Here is a 22,442-nt window from a genome sequence, read left to right on the forward strand (position 1 = left end):
CACCACCAAATATGTACAGCTCTCCATTGAAGGTAAAGGCTGAATGACTCCTGCGTACTCTTGGACGACGCTGTGAAAAAGGTGTTTTCATCCAGCAGTTGGTCTCTGTGTCAAACACTCTGATGGTGTTGTGTTTGCGGTTCCTCCTCCACAGGTCACCACAGCCCCCAAATACAAACATCTTTGTCCCGATGATGGTGGTAGATTGATATGCTAAAGCAGGTGGAGGAGTTCCTCTGGTGTTAATAAAAGACCAGACCATTGTGGTGGTGTCCAACTTGTAGATGTCATTAGTCTGTCCAGTCAGCTGGTTGTATCCTCCATGGATAAACATTACCTTCTCCAACACAGAGGATGAGTGATTCTGCCTCCCCTCTGGTACAGTCCCAGAAACCCTAGGTTTGAACCATGTGTGGGTGTCGACATCATATGCATAAAGCACGTTGCAGGGACCTGAATTAGTCCAACCTCCCCAGAGGTAGACGGTATCTTCTACTAGCACAGCAGTGTGGTACCGGCGCCCACAGGGAGCTTCAAGGTGACATTCTCCTCTCTTCCTCTTCTTTGCCACTGGGGGCAGCGTCCTCCATCTCAGAGACACTGTGTTGAAGACGTACACATTGATGTGATAACTAGAGGAACCTCCAAATGAGTACAGCTTGTTCCCCACAGTCACTGCAGCCTGAAGACCTCCACTATTTGGTGCAACATTTGACTCACCAGCAACACTCCTTAGTGTCTTCCTCTGTAAAAGAATGTGTTTTTAGAACGTGCTCCACCATTTATATAGGATGCCAGTCTATGAGGTCAGTCATCTATGATGTCATTATTGTGACATCATGAATAACCATATTTGGGCAAAGTTTCAGCCCAAGCCTCCTAGATAGATGGATGCATTTATGACTTGCTCCAGCAGAGTGTGCAAGTACTGCGTTCAGTGTTTCTGTCGTGTCCTGTGTCTGTGTTCATGTCATCCAATGGGAAAACCCTTGGAAAAAACAAACATGTCTTTACGTCGCGTCCTGTTTTAATGTTTACGCCCGTAGCCAACCAGGGACCGGCATTCTTGGTGATGTCACCATCAACAGCCAATGAGGGACCAGCATTCTCGGTGATGTCACAATCACTAAGTGGGACCTGATATAACTAATAAAGCATGCTCTGCTGGCGCACAAGTAGGCCATACATGGCCATAAGTACACAAGGCGTAAGCTGGCACCTTCACAAAGTGCAGTCTAGTTACTAGCGCAAGCAGAGCGCACAAGTACTGCGCTCGGCTTGGTATGTATGTCGGTGTCTCCTCTTGTTGAAGACCGTAGCCCAATCAGGGACCAGCAATCTTGCAACGTCCTCATTAACAGCCAATGAGGGACCAGCGTACCTGGTATCTATATATGTTATGTATGTATGTATGTATGTATGTATGTTTGTTTGTTGGTGTCTCCTCTTGTTGAAGAGCGTAGCCCAATCAGGGACCAGCATCCTTTGTAACGTCATCATTAACAGCCAATGAGGGACCAGCATGGCACACCTCATGGCGATTCTATTTATCTATAGAACGGTTGGAACAGTCGGATCATGTGAAGCGGACGTGTTCAAATCTCCTCATGGCGCGCTCTGCACACACGTTCAGGAGGTGTAGTTCCAAGAGGTGTAGTACCAGATTCTATATAACATTCAGGAGGTGTAGTTCCAGATAGAGGGTAGCACGGGTCCAAAAAATGGGAGCCGAGACGAAATGGAGCCGAGGAAATTTGGACCGAGCCGAATAGCACCGAGGAAAATACAGATTTTCTAGCCCCGGCCCGGAATGGATCCGAGAGTGATTGGATCCGACACCAAAAATGGAACCGGGGGGAACGGACCCGATCTGGCCAGGTCTTTGGCCCGAACTGTGTCCGATGCTATATAATGCTTATTTTTCTTTTGAGACCAATAGCCTAAACCAGAGTTCCCCAATAGGCGGCCCGCGGGCCGCAAGGGGCTACTGTCTGGCCCCCACCAACCCCAGTAATAATGGTATTATAAGAGCAGCAACAACACTAGTACCGGTATATCGTCGTTGTCGGGTGGAAACCTTGTATGTCCAAAACCGTTTGGACATACCGTTTTGTATTTATCATCTACAAAATGTAATAAACTAGTGAAAACAGCCGATCTACAAGCACACAACGCCTCGCATTGCCGAGGCGTTGTGTGCTTGTAGATCTGCTGTTTTCACTAGTTTTGTGCGACAGTCTTGTATGATGAAGCAGGGCTTTGCTTTACCAAAAAACGTACACATTTGAAACGATATCTGAACTGTTGCTGGAGTAGCGGAAACGCCACCGTCGCCCCCTGCAATGTTGTGGCCCTCGGCTTGGTACCCTAGACATAATTCGGCCCTTGGGGAAAACTAATTGGGGAACCCTGGCCTAAACACTAGAGCGCAGCGCACTGTAGCCGCCGCTCCGAGGACCGAGAGGTGAGTGCGATTGGGGAGGGTTGCGTGCGCCAGTTCGATTTTCAGCTCAGTCCCAAGCTAAACAATCACAGTGATATCCACAAGAAACACCAACCTGTCCAGTGAGTGTGTTACTGTCCAGTTAGTGTCCGCGACACCACAGCTCACATCACAAAACTTTCCTCCTCCTGCGCTCTCGGCTGCCCGTCACAATAATCACAGACAGGGACGTACAGAGAATGTTAGAGAGGCAGGGGCAGACATTTCTAAAAGGGCCTTTTAGAAATTTAACTTAAGGCTGCATTCTCTTGAATGCAGCCTTCAGTTATGATATGGAAAGGGCCTGGGGACATTTGCATTTATTTTACCATAGAAAATAAAAATGCATTCATGGTCTGAAGAGGGCACTTTTTACAGACGGATAAAAGATGTCTATGTGTGCACGTGGCTGATCACAGACTGAGATGAGACTCAGCTGGCTTGTGTGTGTCGGTGCGTTTGTGTTGCAGATACAGATTTTCGCCGACTTTATGTCGCCCGTCCCCGCAGATGATGTCCAGAAACATGTTCCATATAGGCTAAATGACGTTCCAACCTGCAACTTCCAGCCAGTTGGCCTTTGTTTGTGTTTCACCTCGCAAAAAAAAGCCCTCCATGATTTTCACTTCAGCAGCAGCAGCAGCAGCAGCGCAACGCTTGAGATTGGATGCACTGAACTGGACTCATTCAATAAACGAGAACAGACGATAATATGGATTTGGGAGCGTAATTACAATGCATGTCTCATTAAAAACAATATATATTTTAAAGTTGAAGGATATATTTTTAAATCTCGGGTCCTCTCGGATCCTTGTGGGTAAATGCATTTTGGACAGCCCCGACAGACCCGAGGCAATTAGACCCTACCCTACCCTAACCCGAGGGACAAGTGAATATTTTAGACCCGAAACGGCTCGGGTCTCGGGTTATCGGGTACTGGAAGACCCGTGCTACGCTCTAGTTCCAGATTCTATATAACATTCAGGAGGTGTGGTTCCAGACTCTAACATTCAGGAGGTGTAGTTCCAGACTCTATATATCATTCAGGATGTGTAGTTCCAGACTCTATATAACATTCAGGAGGTGTAGTTCCAGACTCTATATAACATTCAGGAGGTTTAGTTCCAGACTCTATATAACATTCAGGAGGTGTAATTCCAGACTCTATATAACACTCAGGAGGTGTAGTTCCAGAATAGTTGTCTGGCTTGTACACAAACCCTCACTTATTCTTTCTTTTGTAATTAGTATTTTATTAATCTTTTTACACTTTTATTTTTACAATACAACAGAACAACACAAAATAACAACCAACCGAATAAAAACAGGTCACAACAGTCCACAGCAACACCTCTTCTGTCCTGGCACAAGATAGTTTCAGACGGGGGTCTGCAACCAGAATGCATAGCAATTTGGGGGTCCTTGACATGAACATATTTTAGATCCACTGAGATCCATTATATTCATTTCAGTTCCGATACCAATATTGCATTTATTCATATTAAGGCAGATATTGCTGACGTTGATATGATGACCGATTAATCGGTGCATCCGTATGTTCTACACCAGTAGAAACTAGTTTGGTGATATATCACCAGTTTGGTGCTATTTTCGGTAACATTTCGACGCCAGTGGTTTGGCAGCCTCGGATGCAGGCATCTAATTCACCCTTTGTCAAGTCCCGCCCGTTGTCCCGCCCCTCTTCACACCCATTGGTTGCTGTGTCTTGGTGGGACACTCCATCCACTACCATTGTAAATCAGTTGCTTTGTATTGTTATTCTGTGTATTCAATTCTCATTTCAAACTTGGTTTCAGTAAAATGGAGCTGCTCAGTGGCAGTATAGTGACTCAGCATGTTTTTATTTCTCCAAGAATTATGTTTTAGCAAATTCAACATAAAAAAGGCGGAACCAGTGTGGGACAAGGCAGATGGTTGGTCAGTCAGGGACGAACCAGAAGGCTAACAAAGGGTGAATTCAAAAGGAAAAGCCTGGAAAATCCCCCCAGTAACTGTGGTTCAGCCAATCACAAGCTGCGGCCGTTAAGGCACGGCCTACGGACACAATATTCTTAAGCCTCTATCATGGTCCAAGGTGAAGAGCTATCACCTCACCGCGGTGTAGTTTTGTAGCCAGTGTCGATTTTGTCGACTAAAACTACGATGAAAAATGTTTGTCGACTGCGTTTTTTTCACTGACGAAAACTAAATAAAAACTAATCTTTGATGACTAAAACTAAGATGACTAAAACTATATTGACAATTTCGTCAACAAAATAAAAACTAGACTAAAATGTTCGGGAGGGACTATCGTGGAGAAGAGAGTCATTTTATGTTTGGTTGCTCTCCGGTGTTACATGCTGAAAATAGCAGATCTACAAGCTCACAACGCGTCGCAGCGCAACGCGTTGTGAGCTTGTAGATCTACTATTTTCAGCACACAACCAAATGTAAAATCAGTTACTACGATGCCATCAAGGCCTGCCAAAATACATTTCAGTTGTTGATTTAGTCGCCTAAAATCTTATGATATTTAGTCGACTAAAATTAGACTAAAACTAAAACTTTTCAGGTGACTATAAATTATGACTAAAACAAAAAGACATTTTATTCAAAAGACTAAGACTAAAACTAAATAAAAAATTTCTGTCAAAAACAACACTGGCTATCACCTACAAATGTATAACAAAGCCTAGGTGATAGCTAGAAAACAACACTGCGGTGAGGTGATAGCTCTTTGCCTTGGACTATGATAGAGGCATTAGGATGACAAGGGGATAACCACCCTGTTTCATCCTAGGAAACATTTTAATTGTAATTTTGCGCATATAAAATATATGTAGCCGCTCAGATATCTTATTTTACATCGATATTGTGCATGTGAACTGGTTTGTTTATGTTTATATTCATTGTAATGATCAAAAGGGCTATGATTTTGTCACTCGTTTTCCACCGCGGTTGGCAGCAGCAGCAGTAGCAGAACAGCGGACAGGCGCAGACAGAGGGGGGAGGGGAGGCCCCAGATGATTAACTTAATGTGCAACATTGTTTTCTCACCCAACTGTAAACAAACCAACATAAAGCGTATATAGATAGAGGGTATCTTCACATTTCTAAAGTGCCAATTTAAGGACTATTTAATACATCTAAAATGGCAAATTAAACATTGTCCAAATTGTCAAATATATAGAGGCAGAAATTGTGAAAATAGCCGATCTACATGCTCACAACGCTGATATTCTCGGTAACATTTCTACGCCAGTGGTTTGGTGATATTCTCCATGTTGGTTAGAACCATATGGCGGTATCTTCGCTCCAGCGTCTGCATGTATTCCAGGTAGTCACAGACCCGGAACCCCCGGATCGGCTCCTCCTAGAGGGGAGACATGGAACAACAACACAGGACGTCCTATGTTAGAATTGGCCATTGGGAGGGGCCTCTGATGTCACTCTGACTCAGCCATAACCTTGTATATAAGGAGTTCCCAATGCAGCTACGCCCATATATGGAGTCAATGTGTCGTCATGGCATAAACCACAAACACATTAGTCAGTCAGACTCAGACAGAGGGGTACAACGGGCACTCTGACGATGCCCCCATCACTATGACCTCACTCACGCACACGCACGCACACTAGGGCATTCACAAATAATGATTTTTAGTATTCGAATTATTCAACCTCAAAGTATTCGAATAGTCGAATATTCGACAGGACTGTCCAAACTGTCAAATATTAAGTAAGCAAGAGGCGAACATTGTGAAAATAGCCGATCTACATGCTCACAACGCCTCGCGTTGCGAGGCGTTGTGAGCATGTAGATCGGCTATTTTCACAATATGTGACTAGGTCTGGTACTTTGGTCCTTATGTCTGCATTGGTCATTTTTCTTTTTTGTACATATTATCCAAGTACAGAATCTAAGCTTTAATATGATGTATCATTTGTTGAAATTGGAGCATATTTGACGAAGTTATGGACATTTTAAACTTGTTGCACCATAAACCCCAAAGTGCTTAAAAAGCCATTTGAATGCCAGGTACATTTTTACACCTCTAGGTAGCCAGAAGTGGTTGTGACAATGGGAGGGACAATAGGTACTTGTCTACACCCCTAAATCACTCCCCCCAAGTCAAACCACCTCCACAGTTTTATAGCTGTCAACTTCAAATGTTGTACTTTTATTCCACTACAATTATTTAAAACTACTAGTTATTTAGTAGACTAGATTTAGATTATTATTGCAAAACAGATACATTACCCACTTAGCAGATCTTGTACTTGTACTTTGCAAAGCTGCTATAACCCATAAGGGTCTATTTGGTTCCTATCATTTAGATGGCACACATCATGTGTTGGTCTACTTGTAATCTTAATGTCAAGGACCCCCAAATGGACACATTAGCCCGTGGACCCCCACTTGAAAAGATACGCCAGGGACCCCCATTTTAATGTCCAAGGCTCTATCATTGATTCTCAACCATTTACATTTCAAGGACCCCCAGTTTGTCATGCATCAGAATCTGCAGTGTATACGGAACCAAATGGACCCATTCCATGTGTACCCATACCCATAAGGGTCAATTTTTTTGGTTCCTATCATTTAGCTGGCGACCCCCTAAAACTCCCTCAAGCACTTAGAGAACCAGTGCTCTAAATGTGTAGTCCCAGTTTTGCAATAAAAAACGGGCGCCCCCGCGATGTATTACCTTTTAGTTTGGCACGTTCTGAACTTCTGAAGGTACAGGGAAAAGTGTTGTGTTACTGTATATCCAATCCATTGGTGCATTTTTAATATAAATCCAAACTTTGCGTTTCTCCACTGGAATTATATCCATCACGTTGATTTGTTTACAGTCGGTGGTCGCGGTTGTGAGCGTCATTGTCCACGCACCAGTGTGCTGCACCGTAAATAGCAGATCTCCAAGTTTACAACCGATCGAAATGCAACATGTTGTGGGCTTGTAGATCTGTGTTTTTCCCCGCAGGACAGAGAAGGCAGCTTTTTCTTTTAGTTTTTTTCTTCTTCTTTTGGTTGTAGACTACTGCGTTATTCAGAAGCCTACTCACTTTTGAACGAATGATTTGTAAACGCTGAGTAAGTGAGTTCAGAGTCTCTCAGCAGGTTATTTATTTAATGCTTAAAGCAAGTGAAACAATTAATAACTTTAGGACCGAAACATCGACCGATTCAAGCGGTGTGTGCTCATGCAGTGAGGAGGAGGAGGAGGAGGAGAGCGTTAGAATGAGCCTTGACGCTATGTTACCAATGAGCCCTTAGAGGCAGGAACGGCTGCGCACCCTCTCGTCTGCATGTAATAAACATAAAATACGGTTCGTTACTCAACAAAACAAAGACGGCGTAAGGGTGATGGAAGCCTACTTTACTTAGTGGGAACACTCAGAAACCCCCACCTCACGTCTAAAATACACTTTAATACACTTTTTTACCAGAGAATAAACCTTTTCACCGGAGGTTTTAGTTACTCCACACCGCCCTCTACAGATCTTGTCAATAGAAATGTCCATTGACCACATTTTGCCTTCCGGTGAAATATTATGTTCTCTTGATAAAAAAGTGTATTTTAGACGCGATGTTGGGGACTCTGAGTGTTCCCACTAAGTAAAGTAGGCCTTCAACTCCCCAAATCCGTCTTTGTTTTGGTGAGTAGCGAAACTGTATCTTTTATTTTCACTACAGACGAGTGAGCGTGTCGCCTGTAATGCCAGCACAAGGACTCATGATGACATAGCGTTTTCAACATGCTGCTTCGATTTTCCACGTTTTCTTTGTGCGTCCAAGAGCGACTGAGATCACGATGTATACATAAAAAAAATACATCCTTCCAGAATACTGTCTTCAGCAAACCGTTAACATTAGCGAGATGAAGTTAGTTACTGTGTGTAGACTGTTTACAACCAGATAGCACGCTGTATGGGCGTGCTGAAATACGAGACAATGCATTCCTTAGACCAATCGCGCTACTGTGAAATCGCTATGCAAATCTAAAGAGCTCCATTCTCCGCCTCCTAAAACAGCAGTAAAACTGCAAAACATCATGTGTTGGTCTACTTGTAATCTTAATGTCAAGGACCCCCAAATGGACACATTAGCCCGTGGACCCCCACTTGAAAAGATACGCCAGGGACCCCCATTTTAATGTCCAAGGCTCTATCATTGATTCTCAACCATTTACATTTCAAGGACCCCCAGTTTGTCATGCATCAGAATCTGCAGTGTATACGGAACCAAATGGACCCATTCCATGTGTACCCATACCCATAAGGGTCAATTTTTTTGGTTCCTATCATTTAGCTGGCGACCCCCTAAAACTCCCTCAAGCACTTAGAGAACCAGTGCTCTAAATGTGTAGTCCCAGTTTTGCAATAAAAAACGGGCGCCCCCGCGATGTATTACCTTTTAGTTTGGCACGTTCTGAACTTCTGAAGGTACAGGGAAAAGTGTTGTGTTACTGTATATCCAATCCATTGGTGCATTTTTAATATAAATCCAAACTTTGCGTTTCTCCACTGGAATTATATCCATCACGTTGATTTGTTTACAGTCGGTGGTCGCGGTTGTGAGCGTCATTGTCCACGCACCAGTGTGCTGCACCGTAAATAGCAGATCTCCAAGTTTACAACCGATCGAAATGCAACATGTTGTGGGCTTGTAGATCTGTGTTTTTCCCCGCAGGACAGAGAAGGCAGCTTTTTCTTTTAGTTTTTTTCTTCTTCTTTTGGTTGTAGACTACTGCGTTATTCAGAAGCCTACTCACTTTTGAACGAATGATTTGTAAACGCTGAGTAAGTGAGTTCAGAGTCTCTCAGCAGGTTATTTATTTAATGCTTAAAGCAAGTGAAACAATTAATAACTTTAGGACCGAAACATCGACCGATTCAAGCGGTGTGTGCTCATGCAGTGAGGAGGAGGAGGAGGAGGAGAGCGTTAGAATGAGCCTTGACGCTATGTTACCAATGAGCCCTTAGAGGCAGGAACGGCTGCGCACCCTCTCGTCTGCATGTAATAAACATAAAATACGGTTCGTTACTCAACAAAACAAAGACGGCGTAAGGGTGATGGAAGCCTACTTTACTTAGTGGGAACACTCAGAAACCCCCACCTCACGTCTAAAATACACTTTAATACACTTTTTTACCAGAGAATAAACCTTTTCACCGGAGGTTTTAGTTACTCCACACCGCCCTCTACAGATCTTGTCAATAGAAATGTCCATTGACCACATTTTGCCTTCCGGTGAAATATTATGTTCTCTTGATAAAAAAGTGTATTTTAGACGCGATGTTGGGGACTCTGAGTGTTCCCACTAAGTAAAGTAGGCCTTCAACTCCCCAAATCCGTCTTTGTTTTGGTGAGTAGCGAAACTGTATCTTTTATTTTCACTACAGACGAGTGAGCGTGTCGCCTGTAATGCCAGCACAAGGACTCATGATGACATAGCGTTTTCAACATGCTGCTTCGATTTTCCACGTTTTCTTTGTGCGTCCAAGAGCGACTGAGATCACGATGTATACATAAAAAAAATACATCCTTCCAGAATACTGTCTTCAGCAAACCGTTAACATTAGCGAGATGAAGTTAGTTACTGTGTGTAGACTGTTTACAACCAGATAGCACGCTGTATGGGCGTGCTGAAATACGAGACAATGCATTCCTTAGACCAATCGCGCTACTGTGAAATCGCTATGCAAATCTAAAGAGCTCCATTCTCCGCCTCCTAAAACACCAGTAAAACTGCAAAACATCATGTGTTGGTCTACTTGTAATCTTAATGTCAAGGACCCCCAAATGGACACATTAGCCCGTGGACCCCCACTTGAAAAGATACGCCAGGGACCCCCATTTTAATGTCCAAGGCTCTATCATTGATTCTCAACCATTTACATTTCAAGGACCCCCAGTTTGTCATGCATCAGAATCTGCAGTGTATACGGAACCAAATGGACCCATTCCATGTGTACCCATACCCATAAGGGTCAATTTTTTTGGTTCCTATCATTTAGCTGGCGACCCCCTAAAACTCCCTCAAGCACTTAGAGAACCAGTGCTCTAAATGTGTAGTCCCAGTTTTGCAATAAAAAACGGGCGCCCCCGCGATGTATTACCTTTTAGTTTGGCACGTTCTGAACTTCTGAAGGTACAGGGAAAAGTGTTGTGTTACTGTATATCCAATCCATTGGTGCATTTTTAATATAAATCCAAACTTTGCGTTTCTCCACTGGAATTATATCCATCACGTTGATTTGTTTACAGTCGGTGGTCGCGGTTGTGAGCGTCATTGTCCACGCACCAGTGTGCTGCACCGTAAATAGCAGATCTCCAAGTTTACAACCGATCGAAATGCAACATGTTGTGGGCTTGTAGATCTGTGTTTTTCCCCGCAGGACAGAGAAGGCAGCTTTTTCTTTTAGTTTTTTTCTTCTTCTTTTGGTTGTAGACTACTGCGTTATTCAGAAGCCTACTCACTTTTGAACGAATGATTTGTAAACGCTGAGTAAGTGAGTTCAGAGTCTCTCAGCAGGTTATTTATTTAATGCTTAAAGCAAGTGAAACAATTAATAACTTTAGGACCGAAACATCGACCGATTCAAGCGGTGTGTGCTCATGCAGTGAGGAGGAGGAGGAGGAGGAGAGCGTTAGAATGAGCCTTGACGCTATGTTACCAATGAGCCCTTAGAGGCAGGAACGGCTGCGCACCCTCTCGTCTGCATGTAATAAACATAAAATACGGTTCGTTACTCAACAAAACAAAGACGGCGTAAGGGTGATGGAAGCCTACTTTACTTAGTGGGAACACTCAGAAACCCCCACCTCACGTCTAAAATACACTTTAATACACTTTTTTACCAGAGAATAAACCTTTTCACCGGAGGTTTTAGTTACTCCACACCGCCCTCTACAGATCTTGTCAATAGAAATGTCCATTGACCACATTTTGCCTTCCGGTGAAATATTATGTTCTCTTGATAAAAAAGTGTATTTTAGACGCGATGTTGGGGACTCTGAGTGTTCCCACTAAGTAAAGTAGGCCTTCAACTCCCCAAATCCGTCTTTGTTTTGGTGAGTAGCGAAACTGTATCTTTTATTTTCACTACAGACGAGTGAGCGTGTCGCCTGTAATGCCAGCACAAGGACTCATGATGACATAGCGTTTTCAACATGCTGCTTCGATTTTCCACGTTTTCTTTGTGCGTCCAAGAGCGACTGAGATCACGATGTATACATAAAAAAAATACATCCTTCCAGAATACTGTCTTCAGCAAACCGTTAACATTAGCGAGATGAAGTTAGTTACTGTGTGTAGACTGTTTACAACCAGATAGCACGCTGTATGGGCGTGCTGAAATACGAGACAATGCATTCCTTAGACCAATCGCGCTACTGTGAAATCGCTATGCAAATCTAAAGAGCTCCATTCTCCGCCTCCTAAAACAGCAGTAAAACTCTCCCAAAGAAGGCAACTTTGCTACACTAATGTTGCCATTTAGCGACCTTAACAAAGATATCTTATGGAATGAAAACCCTCTAATATATTCAAACTGTCTTAAATATAAAAAAACGAAAAACAAAGCAAAAAATAAACCAATCTTATTTTCGCATTTTCTGACTTTTAAAAACGGCGACATATGGACCTTTCCACCAGCACCAGTCACATATGTATCTGCGGAACCGAGTCACATTAAATGTAATAGCTACAATTCTCTCATTTGCAAATCCCGCCCCATTCTGCCCTGTTACTATGGTGGTACAGATGACCCTGGGCAGATTGTTTTTATAGTGGCAGTGAATGGGGGGAGAGGGTATTTTCATTGCCTCATTATTGCAATTTAAAGTACCAAAGGAAAAACATCTAGGTGATATTAATAAAAAGGGAAGACAAAGGTACAGTAGTTACATTGCAAAACAGGGGGTTTCCCCCGAAAATATATGTTTTAATTTGTTTAATCCCAGTGGGACAGAATCACCATTGCAGATTCTTTTATAGTGGAAGTGGATGGGATTTTTTTTTCATAGCCTCATTACAGCTATATAAAGTACCAAAAAAAACACATCTACGTGATATTAATAAAAAGGGAAGAAAAAAAGTACAGTAATTACATAGCAAAACAGTAGTTTTCCCCCGAAAATATATGTTTTAATTAGTTTAATCCTCTGGATCAGATAGAGGACACAAATAGAAAGAGAAAGCGCAGTGCATCTTGGGTAGGAAGATGACAGACAGATTATAGTTCTACTCACATAATAGGCTGGCTTTCGTAATTCTGCCCATTTAAAATATATGTACCCAATCATAACTCTTAGTTACATTGATAAGGTCCATGTGAACTAGTTTGTTGAAGCTTATTCATTATAATGAGCGAAATCGCTATCACCTCGCGCGGCCGTACTGCACGAACGCCGTGCTCCGCAGAGCGGACCGTTGTTGAAAGCCTGAAGCAACATTCTCCACTGCACAAACTCCACCCCCGATAGCAAAAAGTGAATGTTTTTTTCTGGTTGGCCAGTCAGGGAGTCTCAGGGACCAATCAGAAGGCTGACAAACGGTGGATTCCAAGTGTTTGTCAGGGTGGTCCCCAGTTCAAATATGTTTATTTTGGGGGTCACAGCCTAAAAAGGTTTGAGAACCCCTGGTATAGAGCATTAACAAATTCACCCACCAGGGGCACTGACAATTTTTTTTTCTTTTTAAGCGAATATTCGACTTCGGTGAACAACGTCGAATAGTGACTTTGATATTCGATTATTCGAATATTCGAATATTTGGTGAATGCACACTAGTACTCAACAGGCCTGAAAGTCAAGGCCTGACCCTAACTGGGCCCTAACTGGGCCGGCCTGAGGCCCTACCCAGCCCGACTAGTTAGCATACATTTTAGGCCCTACCCTACCCTAAATGTCAGGTTCGGGCAGAATTTGAGAATTCTAATGCACACACACGTACGCACAACCTACACGCGCACGCACGCACACGCACACACACACACACACACGCACACACACACACACACACACACACACACACACACACACACACACACACACACACACACACACACAAGGCGTGTCACCTTGAGGTGCAGCTGCAGCTGGCTGCTCTGTGCTCGTTGGAGGATGTCTGGCTGCAGGTGTTTCATCAGAGACACACACAGGTACACCTGGTAGTCTGTCCCCATCAGCGTCACCACGGCAACGTACTGACACACCTCTGACCAGTCCACAAAGTTCCACAAGACCTGGTCCAGCCAATGGATGACCATCTGGACGCGCGCACACACACACACACACACACACACACACACACACACACACACACACACACACACACACACACACACACACACACACACACACACACACACACACACACACACACACACACACACACACACACACACAAAGCAGTGGCGTCAGTTCAGCAAAAGCTAAGGTATGGCAACATGACTGGTGTCAAGACGCCAGTCATGTTGCCATATCTTAGCAGCAGGCACGATAAATTAGTCCCCCCCCATGTCAGGTGAAAAGAAGCGGCTTGGACTCCTCATGCATAGAAGGAAGCATGAGCTCAGTTCGGGGCTCTCCCCAGGTTGGCAGAGGGAGTGTAGCGCCCAGGATTACATGATTAGAACATTGACACTGCAGGGTGAAAAATGGGTTACAAAATCGTGGGATAAAAATGATGAAAGAAGAAAGCACTGGTAGAAACACTCCAACACTGGAAGCACATCTGTACTAGGGCATTTATGACTTGTGATTTTTGTAAGTTGACTCGACTCAGTAAAAAGTTGAGTTGAAGTCGACTTTATTGTTTGATGACGTCATCACAGCACACACGACCCCCTAATTATTTTGGGGGGTCCCCAGATGATTAACTTAATGTGCAACATTGTTTTCTCACTCAGCTGTAAACAAACCAACATAAAGTTTAAGTGTATAGAGGGTATCGTCACATTTCTAAAGTGACAATTTATGGACTTTTTAATACCTCTAAAATGGCATCTAAACATTGTCCAAATTGTCAATATAGAGGCAGAAATTGTGAAAATAGCAGATCTACATGCTCTCAACGCATTATTATTATTTTTTTTCAACTTCGACTTTCGACTTTCTCTGGTGGGAGTTGACTTGTTTAATGAAGTCGACTGAGTCGACTTTTTCGTTAATGCCCTAAAGGCCCTCTTACATCTAACAACTTTGAAAAGATTTTGGAAAGATTTGGAAAGATTTCTAAAAGACTACCCTCTCACACGCTAAGATTTGAAAGACTCCCCAAAGACTTAATGATGATTTTTAAAAGATTTCGGTTGTTAAATGTGAGATGCCTCTAAAGATTTTGTAAAGACTGGTTCAAGATCCCTTTTATTTACTGAAATAGGCCTACTATAGCCATGCCCATGTGTTCATATTCCTCTGACAAATTATTGTCAACTTCTTATGTTTGGAATAATGTACTATTATGATACGCGGTGAAATAAAGGGCTGCCGTAGCCGCACCAACAGCTACTAGTGGCGAGTCGACCAGTCTGGCAGGCAGCTCAGTGTCTTGGAGAATTAATGGCTTTTATTTTGGCTCAAAGCGTTCTGTTTTGGTTGTTACATCATTGTACTCGACATTCAGTCAGACTCAGCCCCGATTTGTGAAAATATCAAACCAGTTTAATATTCTCGTAACAGAATCTGGGTCTCAAGTCGGGGTAAAAATCGAGTCGGAGCACTACCTCACATTTAACGATTGAGTAACAACCGAATCACGGGAGCGCGCCGGGACTCGTCTCGATTTTATTACGACTGAGAAATATTTTCTAATTCGTTAGGTGTAAGGTTAGCTTTATCTGTACTCACGCATGCACGCATGTTAGCCAGGGGTCATCGCCATGCTCGCTTGTGGTGGACATTTTTGTTTAGTTTTGAGCGTGAACGAATATTTACGTATTAATATCTTTGCTTTTCTTTCACATGCAGAATTTATACCAAAACGGTTTAGGCTGAAGCCAATGGTTTATTCTTACTTCCCTTTTTACGTTATAAAAAACAATCAAAAACGATCAATCTGATCACTCAGGAATAAAATGTCATCATTTAGTTCTACTGGATCTCTTCTCCACTAGTCCCACAGGTGTTTAATGTGTGTGTGTGTGTGTGTGTGTGTGTGTGTGTGTGTGTGTGTGTGTGTGTGTGCGCGCGTGCGTGCATGTGTGTGTGTGTGTGTGTGTGCGTGTGTGTGTGTGTGCGTGTGCTACCTGTGAGGGGGCGTATCCGGACATTCTGAAGGCACTGTGGACCAATGGGAGCTCAGCTTTCAGGATCAGCTCCACATAGTGGGCGGAGCACCAGTAGACTGGAGACATCCCAGCCCCGCCCCCCTGGAACACAGCCAATCGGAGAGCAGCTAACTAACACAGGGATGCTGACACTAGCCAATAGGAGATCAGCTAACTAACACAGGGAAGACTCACCTCTTCAGACTCCACCTAAGCCCATAGCACTTACCGTAGCACTTGCCTATACCCTCAATGACCATGAAAATAATTTAGATTGCATTTTTAAATTTTAAATTTTAAATGTTAAATTGTAGATCTGGTAAAACTGCCGTTATGACCTTGTAGATCTGGTAAACATGGAACTGACACCAGGGATAGAAAGTAACTTAAAGGTACCTTAAGAGGTACCATATTTAATAAGGGTGCCGGAAAAAATCGATATGAATAGATTATCGGTTTCAACACTAGCGATACGGCCGCATCGATGCGCGTTTACCCGCATCGGTCCAAATCGCGGCCGTATCGGTCGATGTATCGGTCCTAAAGTTAATAATCGGATTAACTGGATTTTAGCATTAAATAATTAACCTGCTGTGAAATTCTGAACTTACTTACTCTGCGTTTACTGTTACAAATCATTACTTCAAAAGTGAGCGCTGCTACACAGTCAGTGCTGCAGTGCAACGAAAGAAAAAAAAAAGAAAAAGCTGCCTGCTGCTCTGTCCTCCGTTAGAGCTGGGTTTCTGCGTACTGCAGTCACTGTCCTGCGGGAAGCCGCAGATCTATAAGCCCACAGCCTGTTGCATGTGGATGGGTTGTAAACTTATAGATCTGCTACTTCCGACGCAGCACACTCGTGCGTGTATGACGCTAGCAATTGCACGACACACAGCGACTTGTAAACAAACCAAAACGTGGTAGTTCCATATAACACTATGGATTATTCCAGTGGAGAAATGCAACGTTTGGAGTTTATAAGAATGCGACAGTAATGGATTGGATAACACTTTTCCCAGTGGAACCATCAGAAGTCCCTGCACTTCGACAGCAAAGGTAATAATCACAGCATCAGCTTTTATTGCAAAGGGCTTCTATAGAGTATTGGTTTTCAAAGTGGGGTCCGGGGACCACCAAGGGTCCTTGAGGGAGTTCTAGGGGGTCCTCGGCGAAATGATAGGAACCAAATGGACCCTTGGGTATGTGTAACTCAGGGGAGTGTACAAATGGAACCAAATGGACCCTTGGGTATGTGTAACTCAGGGGAGTGTACAAATGGAACCAAATGGACCCTAATGGGTCCATTTGGTTCCATTTAAACTTAAGACAAGAGCCTGATCCATGTCAAACTGGGGGTCCTTGACATTGATTTTTTTTTAGAACTACTGCAGTAGAGCCATAAGATAACAAGAAGACATGATGTGTGCCAGACTTCAAATGTTGCACTTAATTTATACTGCTGTTGTTCACTGTTGTAAAGTGGATCTTTTTGAAATGATCTTATTGACTGAATAACAGCAGGCTCTTTTACTAGTTTTATTTGGTGATCTGATCTGTGGCATTGCTGAGGATTGATCTGATCTGTGGCATTGGTGAGGATGTAATATTTTAGTTTTTCAGTGTTATTATAGCAGCTTTGCAAAGTACAATTATTGCACTGTACTGAAGCCTGAAGGGCCAGGCCTTTTGTGTGTTTGTTTTATATTTCTCCACCTGACCAACTGTAACTGCTAAAGTGAAGCTCTTTGAAATGGGTGTGTGAGACAGATTTTCAAACCATGTCAGTAGGCTTTGTAGTTTACATTAATTATTTTGTGTATATACATGTCTGTGTCTATTTAGAATGAACACAACAATGACATGATACTAAAATGATTTGTCATCCATCTTTATTTACAATTTTCTGTTATTCCTTGGTCTTTTATGAGATATCCATTATTTGAAGTGTCAGCAATGCTACTTTATAGATTATAGCTTCTTAATTGAATGGAAAATTAATGTTTCATTAAACGTATGTATCAGATCACACCGTATCGCATCGAATCGTATCGAATCCAATCGAATCGCATAAAATTCCACAAAATCGAAATCGTATCGAAATTGCACCGAATCGAATCGTATTGAATCGTTCTGTATGTAAGCTGTATTGTCTCTGAATCGAATCGGAGCCTATGTATCGGATACGTATCGAATCGCCTTGTAAGGGATGGATACACACCCCTAACCTTCAAACATGTTTGGTGTCGTCTACTCAACCCAAACAGTTTTTAAGTTGCTTGATTCAGTATTTAGACATTTGATATCCATTTTAACAGACACGCCCCCTTCCTATACAAACCCATTGTAAGTTCAAACTCTATTTTAACCATGATAGATCCACTGAAAACAATTCCTATACAAACCCATTGTAACTTCAAACTCTATTTTAACCATGGTAAATTCATGGAAAAAACCCGTTCTTGGTTCTAGTAACTCATATTATCCTTCTAATGCATGAGGGAGCCATGTTACTTTTTTATACTATTTTATAACTTTTTTCATGTATATAAAAAAAAAATGATATAATAATGATAATAATGTGTTAATGAATAATAAGTGCTAGTACTCACTGAGTGCAGTGCCCTGGCTGGCCACAGGAAGGCAGAGGGCAGCAGAGAGCAGAGTTTCAGGAGAACGCGCAGACAACGCTCCACGCGTCCCCCCATCATGATGAAGACGGTGGAGACCAGCCAATCATGGCCCGGATACACGTCTGGAGGAGGAGTCAAGGAAGCCAGGTGGGAGGGGCTTGTTGGTCCATGCGCGTCTTTCTGACGACATCTGTGTCTTTTTACCCGTTGTCATTGTCTAATGTAATCCTGGGCGCTACACTCCCTTTGCCAACCTGGGGAGAGCAACGGACTGACCTCATGCTTCCTTCTTTGCATGAGGAGTCCAAGCCAATTCTTATCACCTGACAGGGGGGAGTTTCCACGGTTGGACGTAGCGCGTGGAAGGAACACGTTATTCCAACCAGTTCCTTTTCCCCTCCATCAGGCGCCCCGGCTGGCCAGGGGGAGGCAGTATAGAGACCAGGATTACTGCATGTTTTGTGTGAGGGTATCTACCCTAGGAGACACGGGGAGAACATGCAAACTCCCCACAGAAAGGCCCTTTGGCCAACCCCACCTAGGGTGTAGGCACTGATGACGCGGAGGAGAGAACACGCCCCCAGCGCCCACAGCGTCCCCCAGCGGGAATCGAACCCAGGACCTTCTAGCTGTGAGGTTCCAGCGCTACTGACCGCATATGGTGTAAATCAGGGGTCTTCAACAGGGGGTCTGGGACCCCTAGGGGGTGCTCAGAGTTACTACAGGGGGTCCTCCAAATCTTTGTGTGATAGAAACCTTTTTCTTCTTTTTTATATTAACCACTTGAACCCTATATCGTCCATATTCTGAGCCAAAAATAGCAGATCTACAAGCTCACAACGCCTCACGCTGCGCTGTAGATCTGCTATTTTCTGCAAAGACGTTTGGTGTAGAGGGGGAAAAAAGCAGACTAAGTACAGAGTGAAATGTCGAGTTATGTATTGACGATTCAAGTGGTTAAATACGTATCCGAAAACACAAATTGACATGAGTCCAAAATACACTGATGATTGTGCTGTCAAACAATGAAACTATATGGAATCTATGAACAGGTTGTGGGGGGTCCCTGCTTCATCTCTCTCTCAACTAAGGGGTCCTTGGCCTGAAAACGTCGAGGACCCCTGGTGTAAATGGTAGGATACTGGTTTTGCTGTGTTGTGAGGACAGGAACAGCTGACAGTGTTTAAGCAGCAGACTGAGACCTCGTTCAGCGTCTTCTGGAAGCAGCCGCAGATACCTGCCATACCTGTAAACACACGCACACGCACGCGCACGCACACGCACACACACACACACACACACACACACACACACACACACACACACACACACACACACACACACACACACACATTTGATGTAAAACAGGGGTTCCCAAACTTTTTTGTCTCAGGGCACCCAATAAATATTTTTTTAATCCGAGGCACCCCTACCTTATCATTTTCACTCACAGCATATCGTCGTTGACGGGTGGAAACCTTGTATATCCAAAACCGTTCGTTTTGTATTTCTCATCTATAAAATGTACTAAACTAGTGAAAACAGACGATCTATAAGCACACAACGCCTCGCATCGCAAGGTGTTGTGTGCTTGTAGATCGCTTTACCAAAAGACACCAAAAGACATACACATTTGAAACTTGGAGATACAAGGTTTCTGCCCAACAGTGACGATATTTTAGTGATTATGTTGCGAGGAAAACGTTGAGATAATAGCCATTTTGGTTAGAACAGACTGAAAATAACTTTGTACTTAAAGTTTAAAATGATACTAAATATTTTTTTTCAAGTGTCCAAATAAATTCAGAATATTATCGAATGATCTCGCGGCACCCCTGGACTGCCGTCGAATGATTGTGTTTCGCTGGCTCTAGCGGGAGCTGTGCCTCCGCCTGTTTATGATCCGTTTCTGAAATGAATCCGTTCTCGACACTGACTCATTACTCTGTCAGTGCTCTGTGTCCCGCGACTGCGGACTGGATCCCATCGTTCATTTAAAAGAGCCGTTCAAGAGAGCAGAATCGTTCGCGAATGTCTCATCTATACTGCACGCTGCCGAGAGACGGGGCAGAGTTGAAACAGCGGAGATGTTTTATTTGTTTTAACGGCGTGTTATAACTCTATGGTTGTACACTGCTATGCAGATAACATTTGTGCTCGCGCACCGATATCACCGAAAACACTGTGTATTCAATTCATCTTAATGTATTATTGTATTATGTTGACGTGGTTTAAAGCAACACTTTTTTTTCTTTTCTTTTTTTTACACAAAGTAGACTATACAACGATTCGTCGACGCGTCGGAATGAACCCCTCGACTCGAGTCGACTTCAAAAATCCTGAGTCGAGGACAGGCCTAAACAGGTGTTCAACTGATCCAGTCCAGTGGAACCACTGATCCAGTCCAGTATTTCCCAAACATTCCAGCTCAAAACCCAAAAGGATAAATTAGACGTTTGCCCTGGAACCAAAACTAGTGAGAATAGCAGATCTACAAGCTCTCACATACCTGACACACAGGTTGACTCCCAGCTGCTGGACATCAGACAGGACAACACCGTCAACACTCTGCTCTTCAGCTGTAAAACACACGTGCGCACAGACACACACACGCACACACACACACACACACACACACACACACACACACACACACACGCGCACGCATGCACACACACGCACACACACACACATTTAATCATTAATTTATGTCCACATAGGATTTACAAGGACAAACATATTACAAGGTGCTGTAAATAATGTACAGCAAATCAGCTAATCTTGGGCACATAACCCATTACCCACACCCCCAATTCAAGGGTACAAGTAGCAGCGCCTTTGTCATATTTGGCATAGTAGATAGTAGAAGAGATTGCACAGAATCTTGCAAGCCGTTTAGCTGCTTTATTTGGCATCCCAAGTTGTTTGAAGCCTCTAAAAAAACAACCTATATACAAGTCCAATGCTGCCTTTACTTTCAATCCATCCTGATACATCTGGCCTAGATATGGCCTACATCTGGCCTAGATATGGACTACAACTGGCCTACATCTGGTCTACATCTGGCCTATATCTGGTCTACATCTGGCCTACATCTGGCCCACATCTGGCCCACATCTGGTCTACATCTGGCCTACATCTGGTCTACATCTGGCCTACATCTGGCCTACATCTGACCTACATCCGGCCTTTATCTCGCCTACATCTGGTCTACATCTGACCTACACCTGGCCTTTATCTGGCCTACATCTGGTCTACATCTGACCTACATCTGGCTTACATCTGGCCTACATCTGGTCTACATCTTTGCTGTAGTTTGCTGTACACCCAGGTCACATTGGCCAAGCTTTGTGTGACGCTTAATGAAATTAAACTCATAAACAGCATCGCTCACTTCACGATATGTGTGATTTTTCTTTTGGCCATCTATAAAATGACAGCTCTGAGTTTTTTTTTAAATGTTTTGGACAGTCACACAAAATGTTGAAGCTGGCCAAAGCTGGAACTGCTGGCGGGGTGAAAAATACATGCACGAGCAAAAGAGGGGTTTGCCATGGGGTTCAATAGACGCCGTTCGACGTTAGTGGCGTAATTCTCCCTTTTGCAAATCCCGCCCCATTCTGCCCTGTTACTATGATGGGACATTTGACCCTGGGCAGATTGTTTTTATAGTGGCAGTGAATGGGATTTTTTTTATTTTTTCATAGCCTCATTACAGCTATATAAAGTACCAAAGGAAAAACATCTAGGTGATATTAATAAAAAGGGAAGACAAAGGTACAGTAGTTAAATTGCAAAACAGGGGGTTTACCCGAAAATATATGTTTTAATTTGTTTAATCCCAGTGGGACAGAATCCTCTTTGCAGATTCTTTTATAGTGGTAGTGGATGGGATTTTTTTTTTCTTCATAGCCTCATTACAGCTATATAAAGTACCAAAAAAAACACATCTACGTGATATTAATAAAAAGGGAAGAAAAAGGTACAGTAATTACATAGCAAAACAGTAGTTTTCCCCCGAAAATAAATGTTTTAATTAGTTTAATCCTCTG

At 43.2% G+C, this 22,442-nt stretch overlaps 1 protein-coding gene across 1 annotated transcript in view; it reads right to left on the reverse strand.

Moving 5' to 3' along the window:
- Window positions 1-5,702: 5,702 nt before the first annotated feature.
- Window positions 5,703-22,442, reverse strand: part of LOC308300770 (protein broad-minded-like) — an 86,971-nt gene continuing 70,231 nt past the window's right edge. The window contains exons 29-34 of the mRNA XM_080744671.1: window positions 20,900-20,969; window positions 19,533-19,636; window positions 18,370-18,512; window positions 15,743-15,865; window positions 13,574-13,762; window positions 5,703-5,855 (exon numbers count right to left, since the gene is read on the reverse strand). Of these exons, the coding sequence (XP_080600797.1) occupies window positions 5,736-5,855; window positions 13,574-13,762; window positions 15,743-15,865; window positions 18,370-18,512; window positions 19,533-19,636; window positions 20,900-20,969 (749 nt within the window). The 3' untranslated portion in view covers window positions 5,703-5,735. The remainder of the gene's footprint in view (window positions 5,856-13,573; window positions 13,763-15,742; window positions 15,866-18,369; window positions 18,513-19,532; window positions 19,637-20,899; window positions 20,970-22,442) is intronic.

This window comes from Nannobrachium achirus (genome assembly GCF_963921795.1).
Source record: "Nannobrachium achirus genome assembly, chromosome: 16".
Taxonomy (NCBI): domain Eukaryota; kingdom Metazoa; phylum Chordata; class Actinopteri; order Myctophiformes; family Myctophidae; genus Nannobrachium; species Nannobrachium achirus.